Source organism: Phascolarctos cinereus, unplaced genomic scaffold (assembly GCF_003287225.1).
Source record: "Phascolarctos cinereus isolate Bilbo 61053 unplaced genomic scaffold, phaCin_HiC Scaffold_4;HRSCAF=312, whole genome shotgun sequence".
NCBI classification, from domain to species: Eukaryota; Metazoa; Chordata; class Mammalia; order Diprotodontia; family Phascolarctidae; genus Phascolarctos; species Phascolarctos cinereus.
The window spans coordinates 251,238,068-251,259,946 of record NW_027555847.1 but is presented as its reverse complement, the minus strand read 5'-3'; the positions used below and the strand labels follow the sequence as shown (position 1 = coordinate 251,259,946).

The 21,879-nt window shown below is 35.4% G+C and overlaps 1 protein-coding gene across 10 annotated transcripts in view; it reads left to right on the top strand.

Annotated features, from left to right (window-relative positions):
• UBAP2 (ubiquitin associated protein 2) overlaps nucleotides 1-21,879 on the top strand; it is a 128,773-nt gene that overhangs the window by 54,627 nt on the left and 52,267 nt on the right. For all 10 annotated transcript variants that reach the window (XM_078152992.1, XM_078152993.1, XM_078152994.1 and 7 more), the window contains exons 6-8: nucleotides 831-908; nucleotides 13,259-13,313; nucleotides 13,755-13,858. In XM_078152992.1, coding sequence (XP_078009118.1) covers nucleotides 831-908; nucleotides 13,259-13,313; nucleotides 13,755-13,858 — 237 coding nt within the window. The remainder of the gene's footprint in view (nucleotides 1-830; nucleotides 909-13,258; nucleotides 13,314-13,754; nucleotides 13,859-21,879) is intronic.

The following is a 21,879-nucleotide window of genomic DNA, read 5'->3' as shown; positions in this document are numbered from 1 at the left end:
TATTGGAATTTTTTTTTTACATATCAGCATATTTTATTACACTTTAATAAAGAAATTACCTAAGTTTGGTCACAGTTACACAGATAGGTCGCTCTGTGTGTGTGTGTGTGTGTACACGTGCACATGCATAAAGCATAATTAAATGCAATGTTAAGACTCAACTTTGTTATTCTAGGGTCTTTATCTCATCCAGTAGTGAATGTTATGAAACTAGGAATGGTATTTGGGAGATAATTTTTCTTTTGCTCAGAATTCATCAGTTTCCTCAGAAGGCTCATTTCTCTCATATGTTATTATTTTTTTCCAAGGATGAAATTTCTACTAGAACCATGAATCGAAGACTCTTATTTGGCACAACTTTGATAGTCTTTAACTTTCATGCTGCCCCAGCTTCATCTGGCTGCATTATATTAAATAATTACACATAGTGATGATTTGTTATGTTGTTATTTGTTATGTTGGACAAATTTTTTTATGTTGGACAGTTACCAAAGAACACATTCATTTCACAGGAAAAGGAAGGGACTTTGGATTGGACAAGAGCCAAAAATTAATGGATCAAAATGATTAATTTATGACACTTTTTTCTCATTCCTGAAACCTGATTTGGTAAGGAAGCAGGAATGTTTAGCTTTTGATATTCTGGGATTTGGGTTTTTTGGTTGTTGGGTTTTTTTATTTTTATTTTTTTAGTAACAGAATCTTTTGTCTACACTAAACTTCTTGTAGATTCTCTGTCCTCTTTAAGTGTTTCAGGATCCTTACAGTAAGGTCATATATGAGATGACATGACAAAGAAAGTAGAATTCTTTGTTATTCTTCTTCCTTAGTTAGAGGTGAAGAGAACGGAGTTGACTGCAATCCAGGGGACAGGCCTTCAGATCGTGGCAAGCGTGGCCGCATTAGAGGTAAGACCTGAAAAACAGAAGAAAATGTGAAAAGAAGTTTTAATAGCATTGTATTTTTCTGAGGGATCTCATTAAAGGACATTTGGCTTTTTGCATTCTCTGGGTCTCTTTCTATTTATCAGTGTTTTAAGGAAATCTGTTAGTCTTGTCCTGATTGTCAGAAACATTTAGCCCCCTTTTGGAGTTGGAGATTTAAATGTTGTTTCACCAAATATAATACAAAGTGAATATAGAGTGATTTAATATATAAGTTGACATATGGGATTCTTTTTTAAAAGCAAGATTAATTAGGCACCTGGCTATCTCAAACAGTTTTGTAGAAGAGAATGATTCTTTGTTCCCTAGAATATTACTGATTCCCTTTTAGAAGATAACAGGTTTTGTTTTTCCTTGGGGTGGTGGTTAGTTGGAGTAAAAACAGATATTCGGGAAAGTAAGAGAAATGACAGGAGGCCTTTTTTCAGGTTTAGTGCTGGACAAATTACTCAGAAAGCATTTCTTACAAGCCTACTTTTCAAGGAACTGTGCTTAATTACTGGGAATACAAAGACAAAAATGAACTAGCCATTTTCCTGAAGCAGCTTACATTCTTTCACAGAGACATTTATAGGTATAAAAAAAGTACACTAATTTTTTGGGAGAGTGGGAAGTCTGTAGCAACTTGTTGATCAGGAACGGCTTCATATAAATGCTGATGCTTGAGGTGAGTCGTGTAGCTAGGGATTTTGAGAGGCCAAATTGAGGATAGAGAGCATTCAGGGTATGGGAGTCAGTACAAAAGCTTAAAGATAGGAGATGGTGTGACAGGTAGGAGAACAGTAAGAAAGAGTATATGAGTATTATGTAGTAAGACTAGAAACATAGATTGGAGAAAGATTATGAAGTCCTGTGTTAGATCCTAGAGGTAATGGAGATTCACAGCAGTTTATTGAATATGGTAGTGACATAGTTAGACCTGCTCTTGAGGAAAATGATTTTGGCAGCTTTGTAGTGTGTAGATTTAGGTGGAGGAGATAATTGAGGCAGAGCGACCAATTAGAAGGCTATTAAAAAATCTAGTTGGGAGGTGATCAGAACCTGAACTAAGAGCTGTGAATTGAAAGGGCTGGATACTAAATATGTTCTGGAGATAAAAGTAAGATGAGTAGCAGGTGTTTAAAGCAGTAATACCTAGATTATAAAGATCATATTGTATTAACAGCTATCTGTGAATTCTTTCCATTAGAATTTCATTTTCTGTATTCAGAAGTTCTGGGCAGTTCTGTTATTTCCTTCATTATGGTGTAAGTGTTGTGTTCTTTGGGGAGACCTATGTTCCATAGGTTATTTCTCTGCATCCTGTCTTCATTGAGTTCAGTATGTTTTGCTTGCATGTAATGAGTATATTTTAAGGTTATTGGTTTTTTCTTCTCTTCTAGGTTGTCCTTCACTTTATGTATTTGCATTCCTGATCTATTGTTCTCCATTGTTTCTTTGTGAGGCTTGCTGTTGCAGATTCATATTTTTATATTCTGCTCGTTTTTGCTGTGCAGGCCATAAATTCTGCTCTCATAATTTTCATTTCTTTTTTGAACCATTCAGGGACAACATGTGGTTCCATGATCTCAAATTCCATAGGATCCTCTGTTTCATTCAGTGTTGGATCGTTTTCCTATCTCTTACTTGAACTCATTTACTGGATCTGGAGGCAGTATTTCCTTCTGTTACTGTTTTTCCTGTTGATTAATATATGTATGGTTTGAGGTCTTTTGAGTTTCCTTCTTCCTGAAATCTGCTAATTTTAGTCTTTTTTCTCTCTTCATTTTCCTCATCCCTCATTTCCTGACTCCCTCCCCTCTGTAGTTTCTTTTGGGGCTAGGTCTCAGAGCCTCCCAAACTAGAAAATTCACAGTTCACCAGCCTAGGTCTTTGCCCCAACCAGCTTTTGGATGATCAGAACTGTCTTCAGCTGGGTGTTGTTTTTTTCTCTTTGGTTTGATTGAGTGCTGCACTCCCCTCACACACATGGTATCTTGACCCTAGGGGCTTATCTTCTTCCCTTTGTTCTTCAGTTCTTTGGAGTGGTACCAGCAGGCTCCTGCTTTTAAAGAGCTGTGGCCATGCTGGATGTGGAGCCTGGAACAGACTTCTGGAGCTGGGTTCTCCATACACTGGAAAGAGGGAAAGGGAGGAGAGGGGGGAAGACTGGGGAATAGGGGTGATTTTGATGTAAGCCTTGCCATGTTCTTAGGGCTTCTAGTAGTGGGGAGGTTGAGGAGGGATGCTTAGTGAGTTCCAGGGTCAATGAGCGACAATTCCTGGGTTTTTGAGGGTTTGGTGTTTTGTTGTTGTTGTTTTGTTTGTTTGGTTTTTTATATCTTCTTTTGGATTCTGCCTATCCTAGGCCATGGAACTAAAATTGCTTTATCTTTTGCACATAATTTCTATTTTGGAGAGACTTGAGAGGTTGTAGGGATTGGAGAAAATGTCTAGTCCGCTGTCTTGTTGCTCACATGAACAGGAATGACCATATTATGTTGAAAGAGTTTTAGGAATTTGCTCATATGTTACTTAGCATTTGTTTTCTTAGTACATATCATTGGCAGAATTATAGATTATCCCATTTTGAAGGGGTATCTATTTCTTTTTTTTATTAATTTATTTTGATTTATCAACAATCACTTCCATATGCTTTTGAGTTTAAAATTTTTCTCCCCCTTCCTCCCCACCACCCTCCCCAAGATGGCCCACAATCTGATATAGGCTATACATTTACATTCCTATTAAACATATTTTCACATTAGTGAAGTTGTAAGTAAAAATTAAAACCAGTAGGAGGAACCATCAGAAAGAGGAAACAAAACTCAACTCTAGAAGAGAAAAAAAAAAGATAGTACATCCCATTCACATTCACAGTTATTTACTGTGTCTTTTTCTCCATCCTTTTTCCCTGGTTTATGCTTTACTTTCTCCTTTCTCCTTTCCCCCCCTCACTAGTGTTTTGCTGTTGACTACTGCCTCTTTCAGTCTCTCCTCCCTTTTATTATCCCTTTCCTTCCCCTTTACCCTTACTGCTTCTTCCCTCCCTTCTATCCCCCCTCCCTGTTCTTTCCCCTTTTCCCTCCTACTGCCTATAGGGCAAGTTAGATTTCTATACCTAATTGACTATGTTATTCCCTTCCTGAGCCAAATCTGATGAGAGCAAGGTTCAAACAATGCTCACTCCCCTCCCTTCTTTCCCTCTACTGTAGTAAGATTTTCTGTCTTTTCCTGTAATGTAATTTACACTTGTCTGCCTCCTCCTTTCACAATACATTTTCTAAGATCAGACTAATCCACTTAACTTGGATCCATTTAACCCATTTGATTAGATTTTTTTTTATCATTACAGCAAAGTCAACTAATATCCACCCCCTTTATGTATACTCCTTTAGCATGGTGTAATAACAATACAGTTCTCAAGAGTTGCAAGTGTCATCTTCCCTTGTAGGGATGTAAAAAGTCCACCCTTATTAACAACATATTGTATCTTTCTGTCCCATTTACCTTTGTATGTCTTTCTTGAATCTTGTACTTGAAGACCAAATTTTTCGTTGAGCTCTGGTCTTTTTATCAGGAAGGTTTGGAAGTCCCCTATTTCATTGAATATCTATCTCCTCCCTTGAAAAATCATGCTCATTTCTGCAGGGTAGTTGATCCTTATCTTCAATCCAAGCTCCTTTGCCTTATGGAATATCATGTTACACACCTTGTGGTCTTTTAATGTAGAAGCTGCAAGGTCCTGTGTAATCCTGACTGTGGTTCCATGATATTTAAATTGTTTCTTTCTGGCTGCTTGCAGCACCTTCTCTTTCATCTGGTAATTTTGGAATTTTGCTATTATATTCCTTGGCATTGTCAATTTGGGATCTCTTTCAGGTGGTAAACAGTGTATTCTTTCTATGGTTGTTTCACTTCAGGGCAGTTTTCCTTTATGATTTCCTGAAAGATACTCTCAAGTCTCTTCTTTTTCATCGTGATTTTCAGGTAGTCCAATAATTTTTAAATTGTTTCTCCTGGATCTATTTTCCTGGTCGGTTGTTTTACCAATGAGGTATTTTATGTTTTCATCTATTTTTTCATTTTTTTGTTTCTGTTTGACTGATTCTTGCTCTCTCATAGAGTCATTAGTTTCCATTTGTCCAGTTCTAGTTTTCAACAGATTATTTTCTTCTTTTAGTTTTTGTATTTCATTCTCCAGTTGTCCAATTGTATTTTTAAGGGATTTGTTTTCTTCAGTGTACTTTTTTTTCCAGTTTGCCAATTGTGTTTTTTAGCGACTTGTTTTCTTCAGTGTACTTTTTTTCCAGTTGGCCAATTGTATTTTTTAAGGACTCTTCTACCTCTCTCATTAGACTTTTAAAATCCTTCTTGAGCTCTTCTAAGAAGAGCTTCAAGGGCTTCAGACCAGTTCATATTCCCTTTTGATGTTGCAGATGTGGGTTTGTTGACAGTATTGTTCTCTTCAGAATTTCTGTCTTGATCTCCACTCTTCTCATGATATGAATCTATGGTACATTTATTTTTACTCATGGTTTCTTTATTCCCTGGCCTTTAAAGAGATTGAACCCTCCTGCTGGGGAACAGAGGGCACTGACCCAAGCTTCTTGTGTTAGGAGCCTAGGTCTTGGTCACTGGCTTTGTGTGCTGGGGCTCTTATGTTGGCAATTGGAGGCTGTAGGATTCTGGCAGCTTACCTCATGTTGGGCTGGAATCAGCAAGGCTGGAACTTTCAGGCAATTCTAGGTTGCCTGTTTTTCCTTTCCTTTAGCTTTCTTCAGCTCCTTTTAGATGGGTGCTGCAGGTTGTTTATCTGCCTGGGGTCACTTGCAATGCTGCTTCCTTCGTTTCTGCTAATGCACTGGAAGATTCCTTTGTGGTAGTGCCACGGCACATGGTGGTTTTCTGAGCTGGTTTCCCCCGCCCTCACTGAGGCCCTGGGAGGTCCAGGTGTTGGTGTTTGCCTGCTCTACCACCTGGGCTTCATGATCTCCTCCTGGATGACAGTTGGAGGCTGTAGGGTTCTCAGGGGTATCTATTTCTGAGGCCTTGTTATACAGCCCTTTACTACAAACTCCTGTTTGGCTTTTTCAAGCTAATTATCCATGACTCTCCTTCAGAACCAGGCTTAGCCAGACAGGCCTTCTTGCTGTTTCTCACACATAGTACTCCTATCTCTCATCTCTGTATCTTATCACTGACTCTTTCCCATTGAACTGTCTCCTCACCCGTATGTCTTAGAATCTTTTCCCTTTCTCATTGTTTTTGTTGTATTAATTTTTTTAATGAAATTTTTTTATTCCCCATCAGGAAAAATGCACCATTTTTCCTTCCTGTCCTTCCCCCCAACCCTTTCACCCATTTGAAAAAGAAAGAAAAACAAAACTCCTCTTAAGAAGAGTATGATGTATGATGAAGCAAAATAATTTTTTGCATTAGCCATGTCCCTCTAGACTTCTTCCTTCCTCCCCCTTCCAAAAAAAGTTGTGATTCTACATTGTGAGCTAAATTTACTAAATATACTAAGTGTGTTCTGGAGATAAAAGTAAGATGAGTAGCAGGTGTTTAAAACAGTAATACCTAATGTATAGGATATTTAAGATGTGCTTCATATATTTGTGTATAGCCTCAATTTAATCATAAAAAAAATAAAAATCATTCATCGTGAATCCCCTCTTCTGATCTCACAATCCCTTCATATTATTATCCACCCCCCATCTCCTGTTTTACTTCAGTCTCATGATCAAGAGGTTGCCCTTCTGTGGTTCCGTTGTCTCCTTTGTTGAGTCATCTGCACTTTATTCCTGCTTTGCCAACTACCTTTTGGGCATATTGGAACTGAATGTCTTATCAGCATTTTAAACTCAGCATGTCCAAAACTGAACCTATTAACTCCACTCCCACTCTCCCCCAAATCACTTTCCAGACTATGTTCTTCCTTTTCAAGTTGCTGACATCTTCCAGGTACCCACTTTTGCCATCATATTTTCACATTCCACTGCTCACTCCACATATCCAAGAATTTGCTAAATATCATAATTTTTTTTTTATAATTTCCAAATATTTCTAGAATCCATACATTTCTCTATACTGTCGCAGCCATCACCTTATTTCAGGCCTTCATCTCCTCGGCTGCACAGTTGTAATTGTTATGCTTCCTTGTTTCTAAACTGACCTCCAGTACATCCTCCAATTCCTATCTTTGTTCCTTACATTGACTGTCCCTTATGTCTATAATATTCTTCCTTCTCATCTGCCTCTTGGAATTCCTTGATTTACTTCAAATTTCAACTCGAAGCATTTTCTGATTCTGCCAGTGGATAGCACCCTCCCCCCATAAACTAGCTTATATTTATTTTATATCTGTTGTGTATATATTGCTATATGTACACGCTGTCTTCCCTGTTAAGAGTGTAAGATCTTTGAGCCTAGGAACTATTTCACATTTGTTTTTGTTTCCCCATATCTTATTTTAATAATTGATACGGTGGGAAATTAAATGCATGTTGATTGCTTCAAGTGGCTTGATATTTAATGGTGAATCCTTTAGTAAAATGAATCATCTCCTTATTTGTGTGTTTGTCATTATTTTTACATGTTATGAAAGTGAGAAATATCCTCACAAATAAAGATCATTGTGGGCTGGGAATCAAGAAAGCTTCTTGGTAGCTATCCTGATGACATCTGATTGCTTCTGAGACCCTTTGCAATTCTGAGATGATATAATTCTTTGACCTTTTCTGGTGTTCTCTTTCCCTTTATAAATAATTTGTGAAATGCATTTGCAAGCAGTGTACATTATTAAAGTGTTCTTATACATATTATATTGATCTAATATTGTAACTATATATTTTTAAGAACTGTATGTATAGCTGAATCTACAAAACTGGCTCCCTTCTATTGTGATATTGCAACTACTGCAGTGAATTTGAATTTCTTCTGTATTTCTCTTTTCCCTTTGTCTTTTTCATAATATATACACTTTCAAAAGGTGCAGAAATAAGTTTCTTGGGTGGCATGATATTTTAAAAAATATAACCCATTGGGGCAGCTAGGTGGCACAGTGAATAAAGCACCGGCCCTGAAGTCCAAAGGACCTGAGTTCAAATCAGGTCTCAGACCAAACACTTGACACTTACTAGCTGTATGACCCTGGGCAAGTCACTTAACCACAATTGCCTTTAAAAAATAAATAACCCATTTTGAAAAGAATACTGAAAGGTAGATAGGCTTGTAATAGATTATCACTGTTTCTTACTGGATTTGAGGCACATTCATTCTGTTATGAGAAGATTCTAAGGAATTACTTAGGAGAGATTTTAAAATTACATAATTTATAAGTCATTAATTTTAAATTCTTTTTAGCACATGTTTTGCGTCAAAAAGTAAGATCATACATTTAGAACTGGAAAAGGGTGTTAAAACTAGTCCAGCCACCTCGTTTTATAGATGAGGTACTCAGGCCCAGAGAAGTTAAGTGATTTGCTCAAAGTCAAATAGCTGTAGTAAGTAACCTAGCCAGTTTCAACTCGCATTCAGACCTAAATTCTGTATGCTTAGCTGAAAGTCACTGAGAATTTGTTCATGTCCCCTTTCCACAAAATCTCTTAAGAGAAGATGGGGGAGAAGGGGAGCTGTCACTTAGGTCTAAGCTTGGGCTTTATAGACTCCAGCCTTCAATTTTCAGTAGTTTTCTTACTGCTTTTCTGTTCCCTGGATTTCCCCATTTCCTGCTTCCTGCCAGAGAATCCTTCCTCATAACAAATAATTTTTTTTTAATAAAAAAGGAAGAAGAGGAAAAAATTTCAGCAAAGCAATTTACATACATTTTCTCTCTCTCTGTCTGACTTTATAGCTCTGTGGAAGAGTGGAGTGAAATGTCTTCTCATAACTCTTCTTTGTTCTTTGTAATATAGTAATATTCAGTGTCAGTTATTTTCTGGTGGTAGTTCTTTCTGTTTACATTGTTGCATGTTGCATATTTTTTTCCTGGCTCTGCTTATTTCTTTTTGCATCATTTCATGTAAGTCTTTCCATGTGGCATTTACTTGCGTTTGTTTTGTTACTCTTCTTTGCATTTATATTATTTTAGTCATTTCGTGTATTACTTTCCTGATTTTGGTTACCTTACTTCATTAGTCATCTTTTATGGTTCTCTGTATTCATCATATTTTTTCTTACAGCACAGTAATGCTCCATTATATTCATGTACTGAAATGTATTTAGCCATTTTCTAGCTGATAGGTAACTCGTTTATTTTCAGTTTTTTTGCTACAGAAAAATGCTACTATAAATATTTTGTAGCATATGTGATCTTTCATTTTGTCATTGATTTTGTTGGGTTGTATGCTTAGTGAAATTTCTGGGTCAGAGGATAAGCACTTTCTGTGACATAAATTTTATTCTTTTCTTTTCAAAGAATTGTCAACACACTTTACTCCGTGGACCATTCATCTGATTTTCATTCGCTTCAATGATATTAGAATAATTAATGGATGTGGTAGTTGTTACTATCATTCATCTAGTTGACTATACTTTTTGATATAAATTCCTTTTAAAATATCTTTTTAGGGGCAGCTAGGTGGCGCAGTAGATAGAGCACCAGCCCTGAAATCAGGAGGGCCTGAGTTCAAATCCGGCCTCAGACCAAACACTTGACACTTACTAGCTGTGTGACTCTGGGCAAGTCACTTAATCCCAGTTGCCTTTTTTAAAAAAAGAGCTCTTTGCTAAATAAACAAATCAAGAAATTTGATACTTTCCACTCTTGTTGCTCAAGAGGCTGGCTTTGAGTAATTTAAAGACCCTGGTGTTAGTGGAAGGGACTGAGTAAAGATACAGAGGGATGAATTTGGGTTATAACAATGATATGGAAGCATTGTTCTTCATATTAGGAAACTATTCTTCAGTAGTAACTACCTTTTTGGCATTGTAGAGTTGTTAATGCTATATGTATATAAGCAAGTTTTGCTTTCCAAATGCAAATGAAAAAGTTAAACTCTGCATTATACTGTGACTCTTAGAATTGGAAGAGACCTTAGGGGAGCATCTAGTATAACTTAGGAAAGCAATAGTCATGCATATCCTTGAAATTTTCATATGATGGGGAACCCACTACTTTTTGAGGCAGTCTGTTCTACTTTTGGACATCTCTAATTTTTAGGAAGATTTTCCTCATATCAAGCTTAAATTTGCTTCTTGGCATTTTCTCATTGTTTCTGGTTCTGTACTTTGGGACGAAACAGAGCAAGTGTGACCACTTTCACAAGTGACAGTCCTTCAGTACTTGAGGGACTGCTAGTACTATAGGCCAAACACTCCCAGTTTTCTTTTTCTTTTCTTTAAAATAAATTTATTCATTTTTAGTTTTAAACATTCACTTCCATAAGATTTTGAGTTCAAAATTTTTCCCCATCTCTCCCCTCTCCCCAGCCTATATCATGTAAATTGATATAGGTTCAACATATATATTGATATTAAATCAATTTTCACATTAGTCATGTTGTAAAGAAGAGCTAGAACCAATGGGAGAAACCATGAGAAGGAAGAAACAAAAAGAAGAGAGAGAGAGCAAATAATATGCTTCAATCTGCATTCAGACTCCATAGTTCTTTTTCTGGATGTGGACAGCATTTCAGTCTTGAGTCTTTTGGAATTGTCTTAAATCCTTGCACTGCTAAGAAGAGAAAAGTATATCAAAGTTAGTCATTGCATAATGTGACTGTGTACAATGTTTTTTTGGTTCTGCTCAGTTCATTCAGCATCATACCATACAAGTCTTTCCAGGTTTTTCTGATTTCTGTCTGCTCATCTTTTCTTATAGCACAATAGTATTCCATTACATTCATATACCACAACTTGTTCAGCCATTCTGCAGCATGATGGGCATCCCCTCAATTTCCAATTCTTTGCCACCACAGAAAGAGCTGCTGTAAAAAAAACACTCCCAAGTTTTCATTCTTCATGTGATATTGATATAAGGCATTTGACCATCCTGGATTGCTTCTCTCTGGAAGCTTTATAGCTTATTTTTTCCTAAACACTAGCTTCCAAAATCAAATATAATACTGCAGCTGTCTTTTGACCAAGTCAGAGTACAAAGGGACTACCATCTTATTTCTGGAAGCCATAATAATGTTAGGATTCTCAGGTAGGTAGGTGGTGGTGCAGAGGATAAGAGCAATGAAATTAGAGTTAGGAAGGCCAGAGTTAGACTCATCCCTTAAGACATTACTTACTAGCTGTGTGACCCCAAGCAAGTCCTTAATTGCGCTCAGTCTCAGTTTCCTCCTTCATAAAATAGGGATAAAGTCCTATATCACAGGACTGTTGAGAGGATCAGATGACAATTATAGCTTTGTAACCTCATTTGAGATATGGTATGGCTAGATCCTTTTCCTTCTCTCTTTTTTTTAATTCCCTTGATGTTCTTGATCGTTTATTCCTTCAGACTATATATATATATATCTTGTTAAAATTTAGATGGACTAATGCATTCCCTATGTGTCCCACTCATTTCTCTCTCTCCTGTCTCCCCTCTCTCCCTCCTCCTTTCTCTCTCTCTGATGGATTTACAACTATGGAAGTTATATGTTCCATCAGAACCAAAATATCTTGTCAATATCTGTCCTCTAACAGTATTTCCTATGCATGTCAATTATATAAGATAGAACAAGGAGCTTTGTTCGAACTTTTGATTATTAATATCAGATGAAGTGAAAACGGGTCTAGTTTGCTGCTCTTATGGAGGATATTTAGTGAAGAGTACCTTATCAATGATGTCATCCTGTAGATCAGAGGTGTCATAGGAGGCTGTTGAACTAGATTAAAATATAATCAGGAAATGTTTAACAATAAAGAGATAATACAACAAAGAATGTTAATTTGTGGTTATCTAGTCAGTCTAGAGCCATCTGGGATTTGTTTCTATTTGAGTTTGATTTCCCTGTTCTAGATGCCCTTTTTCTTATAACATGTGCTGATTGCATCAGATCCCAAGGCAATATTTGACTTAAACACATCTAGCTTTAGAACATCCCTTTCATATGAAATGACCTCACCCTCTCAGCGCACATTAGTTAATACAATGTTGTTGCAAAACCTCTGCTGCTACTGACCTCCACTGGCTCCTGTTCTACCTCTGACCAGAGTTTCCATCTTCCCTCCTATCTCCCTCTTAGTGGTTGTTTGATGATAGTTAATGGACATACAAGGGAGACATGATTTGCCACATTTATCCTTTACTGAGGACCTCTCTACCACACTCTTCACCCCCATTTCATATCTGCCTTCTCCCTGCCAGTAGTTTGGAGCTAGGGAAAATACTACTCCTGTATCTCCTAGGAAAGGATTTTGGGGTGGTGGTATTGGGGACTGGGAGGGACAGAGGACATAGAGAAATGATAGTTAAGTTCTGTTTTTGTGCTGGGGCTTTAGCTGGAAAGGTAGAACTCATGTTAGAAAGTGAACATTTTGTCACCAAAACTTTGTTCTAAATTATTGGATTTAATACATTTTTAAGAAGGTACCATGATGTATTATTAGGTCCTTACAGGCTACATTGGAGGCCCATTCATTATTTTAAGACATTTTCCTACAGGAAAATGTTTGGTTTGCTAGACAAAAGACTTAAAAATCAATTTGGGAGCCTACTTTGTGTACTGTTTGTGTATTAATTGTGTAGTATCATAACAAAGAAAGGGAGAAACAAAAGTGGGAAAGAGAGGTCTAAATAAGTTTTAAGTCCTTGTCCTCCCCAGAGATTTCTTTGGCCTTTCTACCACTTTTCCTTGTATGTAAGTTTATTCTTATCTATTAGAAATCAAAATCCTAACAGTCTCCTGCCACAGGGATAGTGCTTTACGGTGAGCTGCTGGAGCTGGGTATTAAATGCAGCCCAACAAACCTCTACCCTATTTTTGGAAGCCAGCCTCTCCTAGTAGTTGATGTCACTGATTGTCCCAACAATTGGGCTGAATAATTTGTACAATGATTTAACTCTTTGAAGGAACTAGACTCCTTTATTCCATCACTATCATGTAGGCGTTTAACACAAATAACCTGTTAAAACACCTCAGAGATAAGATTAATGGGTTTTCTTTGTCGTCGTGTTTGTTACAGCATTGACTCCCAGATTAGAAAGTGGTATGTAGCTAACAGGGAAAATGTGCTTAGTTGTTGGACTTCCTGGTATAGATAAAGAACATAGTATTTTTAGAGAGAGTAGGAGATATTGACAGTTAAGGAAAGTGTTGAAAAGGGAATTAAAATACTGTCTTGCTAATGTATAAAATATTTTTTACACAAAATTTCTCTTTTGCTTCCTTTCATAGGATTTGGACGTGGGAGAGGGAGAGGGGCAGGGCGTTTCTCATCCCAAGGTATGGGGTAGGTATCAGTTTTACAGTCTGACTAGTTTCCCCTCTTCTTTCCTTTACCCATCTTGCTTTTGTTGGTTTGTTTGTGCCACAGGTGCTTTCTATAATTGTGAATATTTACCTTATATTTCATTCCTATGAAAAGATTTGATACAGGAGAATATTACAAATACAACAGTATCATTAAGGTGATTTAGAGATGTCTAGTTAAATTTAGCAAGTGTAATTGTGTATTAACAAAATGCAGTGTTACGAAACTGAATGAATGTGGTGGTTTTGTTTTGGTTTGGGGTTTTTTTGTTTATTTTGGTTCGGTTTGGTTTTTCTGAGAGGGCTGCTGTTAGAATTAAAGGAAATGGGACTTTTCCTGTAGCAAAGCAGCCATACTTTAACATTTTAGAATTTTGGTGTTGGAATTTTATCTTTACTTTGCAATTCTTTCAAATCCTAGGACATTTAACCCTGCAGACTACACAGATTCTTCAGCCACTGATGGCTTTGGGACAAAACCAGAAGTTTGGGAAGCTGGCCAGAATGATACAGATGATGGACCTGGTAGGATTCTTCAGAAAGAACTAAGCTGTAATAAAAATGCTCCAGTCAGAGGCATTTTGAAAGTGCTTGAGATATGGATTATTGTTAAAGAAATGGAAATCATTTTTCATATATAATCATGAAACTAAACAAACCAGATAGGTAATTGGCAGTGGTTTTTGAAATTAGAAATGAAATGCAAACAACTTAGAACTTAATTTTCTTTATAATCATGAAAAATGGACTGTTTAAGATAGTCTATTTTGCTAAATTTTGCCCCCCAAAAGTTCCTGATAACATTCAGATGGTCAGTAGCCTGTGATGCATTTCTTTCTACTTGGACCTAATTACTCTTTATCAAGTACCAGATGATAATTTTACAGGGTAAAATTTTGCTGTTAACTCCTTAGGAGATCATACAAACTATGAATTGCTGGGTTTTGTCTAGCAGTGTTTTAATTGTATTGTCTTCTTAGGAATACATGGATATAAGGTTGAAAATAGAGATGTTAGTAGTTAAATATTTTTTAAGCAATAGAAGCTTAACAGAAACTCAGATTAACAAAATTCTTTACAGCTCAGAATTATTTTTCTCCTAACATCCCTGCTTGGTAGATAGTAAAAGTATTAATTTTCTAGAATTTAGATGGTCAAATTAAAGGTCAGGGAATTTAAGTGCTTGAGTACTTGATACATTCTCTGTAACATAAATTTTGTAAGTAGTATAATGCAGAGATATCATATCATCACGGATCCAGTACAGAGTAGACATAATCTTGCTCAAGACCTGCCAAGCAAAAATTATTTTGGATTCAAAGGTAGAAAGCCAAAATTTGGCATTTAATTTTATTTTCACATGTGGTGATTCTCATGAAAAGTTTGGACCACATTTACTTTATGAAGGCCAGAACAAAATTCTAGAATATAAATCTATTAACTATAACTGGATTACATGACCACTTGATAAAAAGGAAGAATCCACATGCTATTGGAATTAATTGAAAACAAACTGAATGATTTATCTTTTCGATTGTTAAAAATTTATCTAGGATCAAGTTGATTATTTTAATTTTCTTTGTATTATAACTATTTTACATGTTTTGGGGGTTTTTTCCCACCCCAAGTAAAGTTATATGAATTTTTTCCATGTGCTTCACAGAGTTTCTAACAGTGTTGAGCACAAAATGTGATTAAGTGATTGTTTCCTAGGTAAGATCCCTTACAAGTTATTGGATATTAGAAATATATACAGTCTTTGGAGAGGAAAGCCAGAGTGAATCATAGTGATTTAATCGCCTGTTCACTGGGAAATCTAACTATTACAATACCCCATAAATAAAAATCTTTTTTCAAATGAATTCTCTAAATTAGAATTCAAAGACCTTTTGTTTTTGTGAGTTTTGTCTAACAATAGTTATTTCTATTAGATTGAAACATAAATTTAAAAAAAAATTCAAGAATTAAATAAAAATAACAGCAATCTTTTTGATGGAAAATAAGTTTTCTAAATTAAAAAAAATAAGCAAGATGGTCAGCATTATTTTTTACATATTTTTGTAAATCTGTGTCTGGCTTAATAGAAAACTGTCAGACTGTAATCTCCATTTCATCTGTTGTGATAAGTGGTTTTGGTTGAAGTATATGAAGATGATTCATAATATCTTAATATCATGAAAATAGTTTTGACCTTGTGGACACCTTGAAAGCATCTGGGGACCTCTAAGAGTCTGCCAAGTATGCTTTGAGAACTGCTGATTTCTAAGTTAGAACTGTGTGGTGTGATCATGGACAGAAGTGGGGAGGCAGTGCTTTCTAAAAAGTCTTTGTTCTTCTGAATATGTGGCCTTGGGCAGTTTTTTAGGCCTCTTTTCCCATTTTATTTAATTTGAGATGTTATCCAATTTTAATTAAGAGGTATTAGGATAAATTTTAAAAAGTTTAAAGGAATATAAGTTTACATAGAGGCACAGATTTTTAGCTAGAAGGCACTGCACAGGTCATATCCAGCTTGCTAATTTTACAGGTGTAGTAACAAGAACCTAAGGTCATTCGTATGGAGTAGTTCACTCTTTGACAGTTGTATGCGCCAGTTCTTTTCAGTATTCTATGATTTGGACTTAAGGCAGCTAGTCAGTGTTTTATTAGTTCCTTACTTATCTTGGCTTTCAACACATTATTGTCCATTCCCCCCCTCCCATCTTTTTTTTTTTAAGCAAGGCAGTTGGAGTTAAGTGACTTACCCAGGGTCACACAGCTAGTAAGTGTCAAGTGTCTGGTCTGAGACCAGATTTGAACTCAAGTCCTCCTGTCTGCAGGGCCAGTACTTTATCTGCTGAGCCACCTGGCTGCCCTTCTCCCATCCTTTACAGTCCAAAGGTCTTCCTCTTGATAAAAAAAACTAGAAGCAAAATTAGAATTGAGTAAGTTTGCATTCTTTTTTCATCTATTGTTATCTCTTCTGCTCCCAAGTAGAATTCTGTCTTTGGTCCTTGTCTTTTCCTGAATATTGCTAATATACAAAATACTTTATTTTTCTTTTTTAAAAAAAGTTATTTTTATTATTTATTTCTTAAATCACATGTGTCCCCCAGTTTATACATTTTTGCTGTTCTAGAAAGCTGTCCCTATAGCATAGCCCAAAAGAAAAGGAAAACCATTCAGCAAAATTAACCAACATATTGAAAGCTGCTGACGTTCCATGTACTGTTTCACACCCAAAGTCTCCTACATCTGTAAAGAAGGGTGAGAGGTGCCTTCTCATATCTCTTCTTTGGAATCAAGCTTGTAAATGATAATGTCACAGTTTTGATTCAGTTTTGATGATTTTCTTTTCCTTTTTTTCCATTTACATTGTTTTTGTTGTATATATTCTTTTCTGGTTCTGCTTACTTCTTTTGTATCATTTCATAGAAATTCCCATGTTTCTCTCTATTGTTCATATTCATCAGTTTTTATATTAATATGTGTACCGGAAGTGTATAGAAATTCCCTAGTCAATAAACATTAGCCTTGTTTCCAGCTTTTAGCCACTACCAAAAAAATGCTGCAATAGATATTTTGGTGAATGGTTGGCCTTTCATTGTCTTCCTGTAGATATATACCTAGGAATGAGATCTCTGAGTCAGAGTATAGATATTTTTGTGTTTTTCTTAGGATAATTCCAAATTGCTTTTCACAATGGTTGGACCAGTTCACAGCTCCACCAACAGTCAACACTTTTTTAGTATCCGGTCTATCTACAATCCTATTTTTTTTTTTATTATTCCCATCTTTTATCCTCTTTACCAAAGTAGTAGGTATGAGCCTGAAAAGTAAGGTTTTGATTTCCATTTCTCTTATTAATGATTTTATTCACACTTTTAATTAAGCATTTTTAAAGAACCTGTCTACCATATTCCAGACCCTTGTCTAAGTTCCAGGGATACAAAGGCATAAGTGAAACAAGCCCTGCCCTTAAGGAGCTTATATTCTAATTGGAAGAGAGAACATGTGAATATTTATATGTATGCACTCAATACTTCTTAAAAATAATATTTTCTTTTTCCCCTAATTAAAATGTTAAAATAATTTTTAACATTTTTTTTAAGTTTTGAGTTCCAAATTCTGTCCTTTCCTCCCATTCTGCCCACCTCCTTGATACAGCAATCTGCTATAGGTTATACATGTGCAATCATGTAAAACATTACCATGTTAGTCATTTTGTACCACAAGACTTGAACAGAAAAAAATACAAAGAATGGAAAATTTTTAAATGAATACAGAGCAGCTCTAGAAGGAAAGATCAGGAAAGACTTCATATTAAACAATGTTATTTGAGCTGAATTTTAAAGGAAATAATGGATTTCAAAGGCAAATCAAGAGTATTCCAGGCATGGGCCTAGAGAGGGAGATGGAGCCCCTTGAGTGCTGAGCATTAAGCAGGCCGTTGTAACTGGGAGGGGAATTATATGTGAGAAGAGCTTTAAATGTCAAATAAGATTTTGAATCATATCATAGAGGTCATCAAGAGCCATTGGAATTTATTAAGTAGAGAAGTATTATGATCAACCATGCTTTCTAAAAATCACTTGGGCAGCTCTGTGAAGGATCGGTTGGAGCAGAGAAAAACTTGAAATAAACAGATATCCAGGAAAGAGGTGAAGAGAGCATGGCATTGTGAGTGTAAAGAAGATGGCTGTATATTAGAGATAGAAATGACAAGGTTGATTCGATATGTGAGATAAAAGAGAGGATTCAAGGATGACATTGAGTTTATGAAGTATGGAGGCTGATTGTGTTCTCTAAAGTAATAGGGAAGTTTACAGTAGGTTGAGGGGAGGGGAGATAATAAATTCAATTTGGAGGCATGTTGAGTTTGAGATACTTACTGAACATTAGGTTTGAAATATCTACTAGGCAATTGGTGATTTGAGACAGCAGTTTAGGAGAGACTAAAGGATAACTATGTAGATCTGGGGGTCGGGTCATCTGCTTAGAGATGATAATTGAACCCACAGGGTCTCATGAGGTTACCGTGTGAGAAAATGTAGAAAGAGAAAAAGAAAAAGGCCCAGGACACTTAGAGCACACTAAGTTGATGCATCTAATATTGTTAATTGTTTCCCTTTTTTTGTGTGTGTTCACCTTCTTTGATAACAAATTTATTGTGAAATGGTTTTAGTAATCATCAGCCACCATCTCTATGGTAGCTGTTCTCAGATTCTCAGATGTATTTGTCTAGTCCTGATCCTTTCTTCTGACCTCCAGCTTTGATTTTCCAACTTAGACACGTATTAGATCTCTCCAAGTGGATGTCTCATTGACCCAATGTCAGCCAGCACCAAATAGTTATGATTATTGTTTTGTAATAGAATTTGAGATTTGGAAGTACTTATTTTAGAGAAGTGTAAAATAAGAACAGGATGTTGTAGAACAGGGAATAGGTTATGATTGGTTGGATATTGACAAACACTCCAGAAAATTTCCAAATATGAAGCAGAATAGATAAAAGGAAATGTGAATCCCCTTGGTCATTACTTAAGATGCAATACCATGCCATTATATTCATATGCTACCATTGGTTTGGCCCAAGTATTGAACACTCCCTTTCTTTCCAGTTCTTTGTTATGTCAAAAAAGATGTGCTATTAACATTTTTGTACTATTGGGTCCTTTTACTCTTTCTTTCATCTTTTTAGGGTATAGGCCTAGAATAGTATCAGTGAATCAAAGGGTATGCATCGTTCCAGTTGCTTTCCAGAATATCTTGAACATTTCACAGCTCTTCCTGCAGTGTTTGTTTTCCTATAGACTATCCAAAATTTCTCTCTCTCTCTCTCTCTTTTGTTGTTGTTGTTGTTGTTGTTGTATATTTGCCATTTTGGTTGTTGTGAGGTGAAAAGGCAAGTTGCTTTAATTTGCATTTCTCTTATTATTGGTGTTTTGGGGCATTTTCATGTGTTTTGTTAGCTTGAATTTCTTTAAGAACCATCTTTGTGTCCTTTGATCATTGTAAAGTAGCTGTCCTATTTTTGCTTCAATAGTCTTAAATATATCAGATGTGAGATCTTCATCAGAGAAATTTACTAAGATTTTTACTCAGTTTCATTTCTTATTTTAAGTGCATGCTGTTTTGTTTGTGCAAAACTTTTTCAATTTTATGTAATTAAAATTGTGTCTTATCTTCTGTGGACCCCTGTGTCCTTTCTCTGGTCCTGAACTCTTCTCTCCATCAGTGTGAAAATTATTTTCTTTCTTGCTCTTGTAATTTGTTTTTCATGTGACCTTTTGATGTAATCTATTTGGAACTTGTTGTGGTTTATGGTAGGAAATTTTAGTCTAAACCTAATTCCTGCTACCCTGTTTTCTAGTTTTCCCAGTAGTTTTTGTCCGCTAATGAACTCTTATGAAGTAATTGTGGTCTCTTAAGTTTGTTGAGTACTCTTATTACTATGTTTGTTTGCTTTTGTATGTTGTGTACCTAATTTGTTTCACTAACAGATTGTTCAAATATCGAATTGTTATGATTACTGCTTTGTAGTGATAGCTTGAGATTGAGTACTGGTAGGCCACCTTCCTTTACTCTCTCTCATTTTTTTTAATCTTACTTGAGATTTTTGACCTTTTGTTTTTCCATATCATTAAAAAAAATTTTCCTAGCTGTTGAATATAATTTTGTAGCTTGATTTGTATGCTATTGAAAAAGCAAATTTAAGTAATTGGCGTTACCCCATCCATAAAACAGTTTGTTTTTCTGTCTTGCTCTAGGGTTTTGTGGGTAATATATAAAAAATCTGAAACTTTATGGTTTTATTTTTTATCTTGCTACACATGCTAGTATTTTCAAATTGATTTTAATTCAACTCTTTATTGTTCTTACCTTGTCTTCTCCAGAAAGCATGCTTATTTCCTCAATTTCTTTTTTTTATCTTATTGATAGAACCATCATTTGTAACACTATCAAATAATAATAGTAATAATGGACATCTTTACCCTTTATTGGAAAGGGCTCTAGTTTTATCTCCATTACATACAGGGTTTTTGATGTTAGATATAGCTACTGCTTACCATATTAAACAAAGATTCTCTGCTTTTTAGTGTTTTTAACAAAAATGAGTATTGTATTTTTTATGCCTTGACTATATTGATATAGTCATGTGATTTTTATTGTTTTCAGTATCACTTAAATGTTCCTAATATACTAACCTTTCATTCTTTTTAAAGGAATTATCTCTGATCATATTCTAGAATCTCGATGGTATGTACTACATGTACATATACTACATTTAGTTTCTTTGCTAAATGCATTTAAAATGTCTCTGTTAATATTTTTTTGGGACACTGGTCTATACTTGTTTCTCCCTGGTTCTAGTATTAAGACCATATTTCTGTTATAGAAAGAATTCAGTAAGAACTTATCTTTCCTATTTTTGTAAACACTTTGTAGTATTTAAATTAATTTTTCTTTCAGTTTTTCTTGGAATTCAACCTCAAATCTGTTTGGTCCTTTAAAAAAAATCTTGTTACATAATTGGGCAAAATTGTTTCTTTTATTTTTTCATTGTTATATTTTTATTTTTTTATGCTGCAAAATTGTTGCTTTCTGGTCTCTTTTTAGTCAGACTGGTTAATGGTTTATATTACTGTTTTTCTCCCCTTTCTTTGATTTTTGGGGTTTTTTTTTATGATGGTGTTTGGTTGAGCTTTTTCAGTTTGATTTCCTAGCCTTTTGGGGGGGTGGGGTTGGCAGTGGGGATAAGCGACTTGCCCAGGGTCACACAGCTAATAAGTGTCAAGTATCTGAGGTTGGATTTGAACTCAGTTCCTCCTGACTCCAAGGCTTTCTAGCTTTTTTTTTTTAAAGTTGTGTGACTAGTTAGTTAATTTTTCCCTACCTCTTTTTGATTAATAAAATTGTTTAAAGATTTAAGTTTTCCCCTCAGGACTGCTTTGTATCTTAAAAGTTTTAATCTGTCATTTTCTTTGATAAAGTTTTCTGTTGTTTCTGGGATTGACCACTAAATTTTTAATATTAAGTATCTACACTTTGGTTTTTAATCCTTTCTATAAAGGACATTTGTTGAATATAATTTTTATTGTGCTGTGGTCAGTGAGGATGCTTAACATTTTTGGTGCCTTTTTTTTTTCTAATACCCTAGTATATCAGGCTTTGTAAATGTACCATGTATGGCTGAGAAATAAGTATATTCTTTTCTTTTTATATTAAGTAATTACTAGAGACTAAGGCCTCTAAATTGTCTTCAAGTCCTCAATAAGTCTTTCTCAGTTATATTTTTGTTTGATTTATCTTGGTCTAAGAGGAGTGCATTGAGAATCCCCAATTATTATACGTTCTGTTTCTTACTATAAATTGATTGGGTTTTCCTTTAAATGATATGTTTTTAGATGCATATATGTATCAATTCATTATAGTACCTTTAATTATAATTTTAATCATGTCTACTTTTATTGTTGCTTTTTCTGAAATCATGATTGCTACTCCTGCTTTTTTGTTTCACCTTTTTTGTTTCTTAATAGTATTTTTTCCAATTACATGTAAAGATA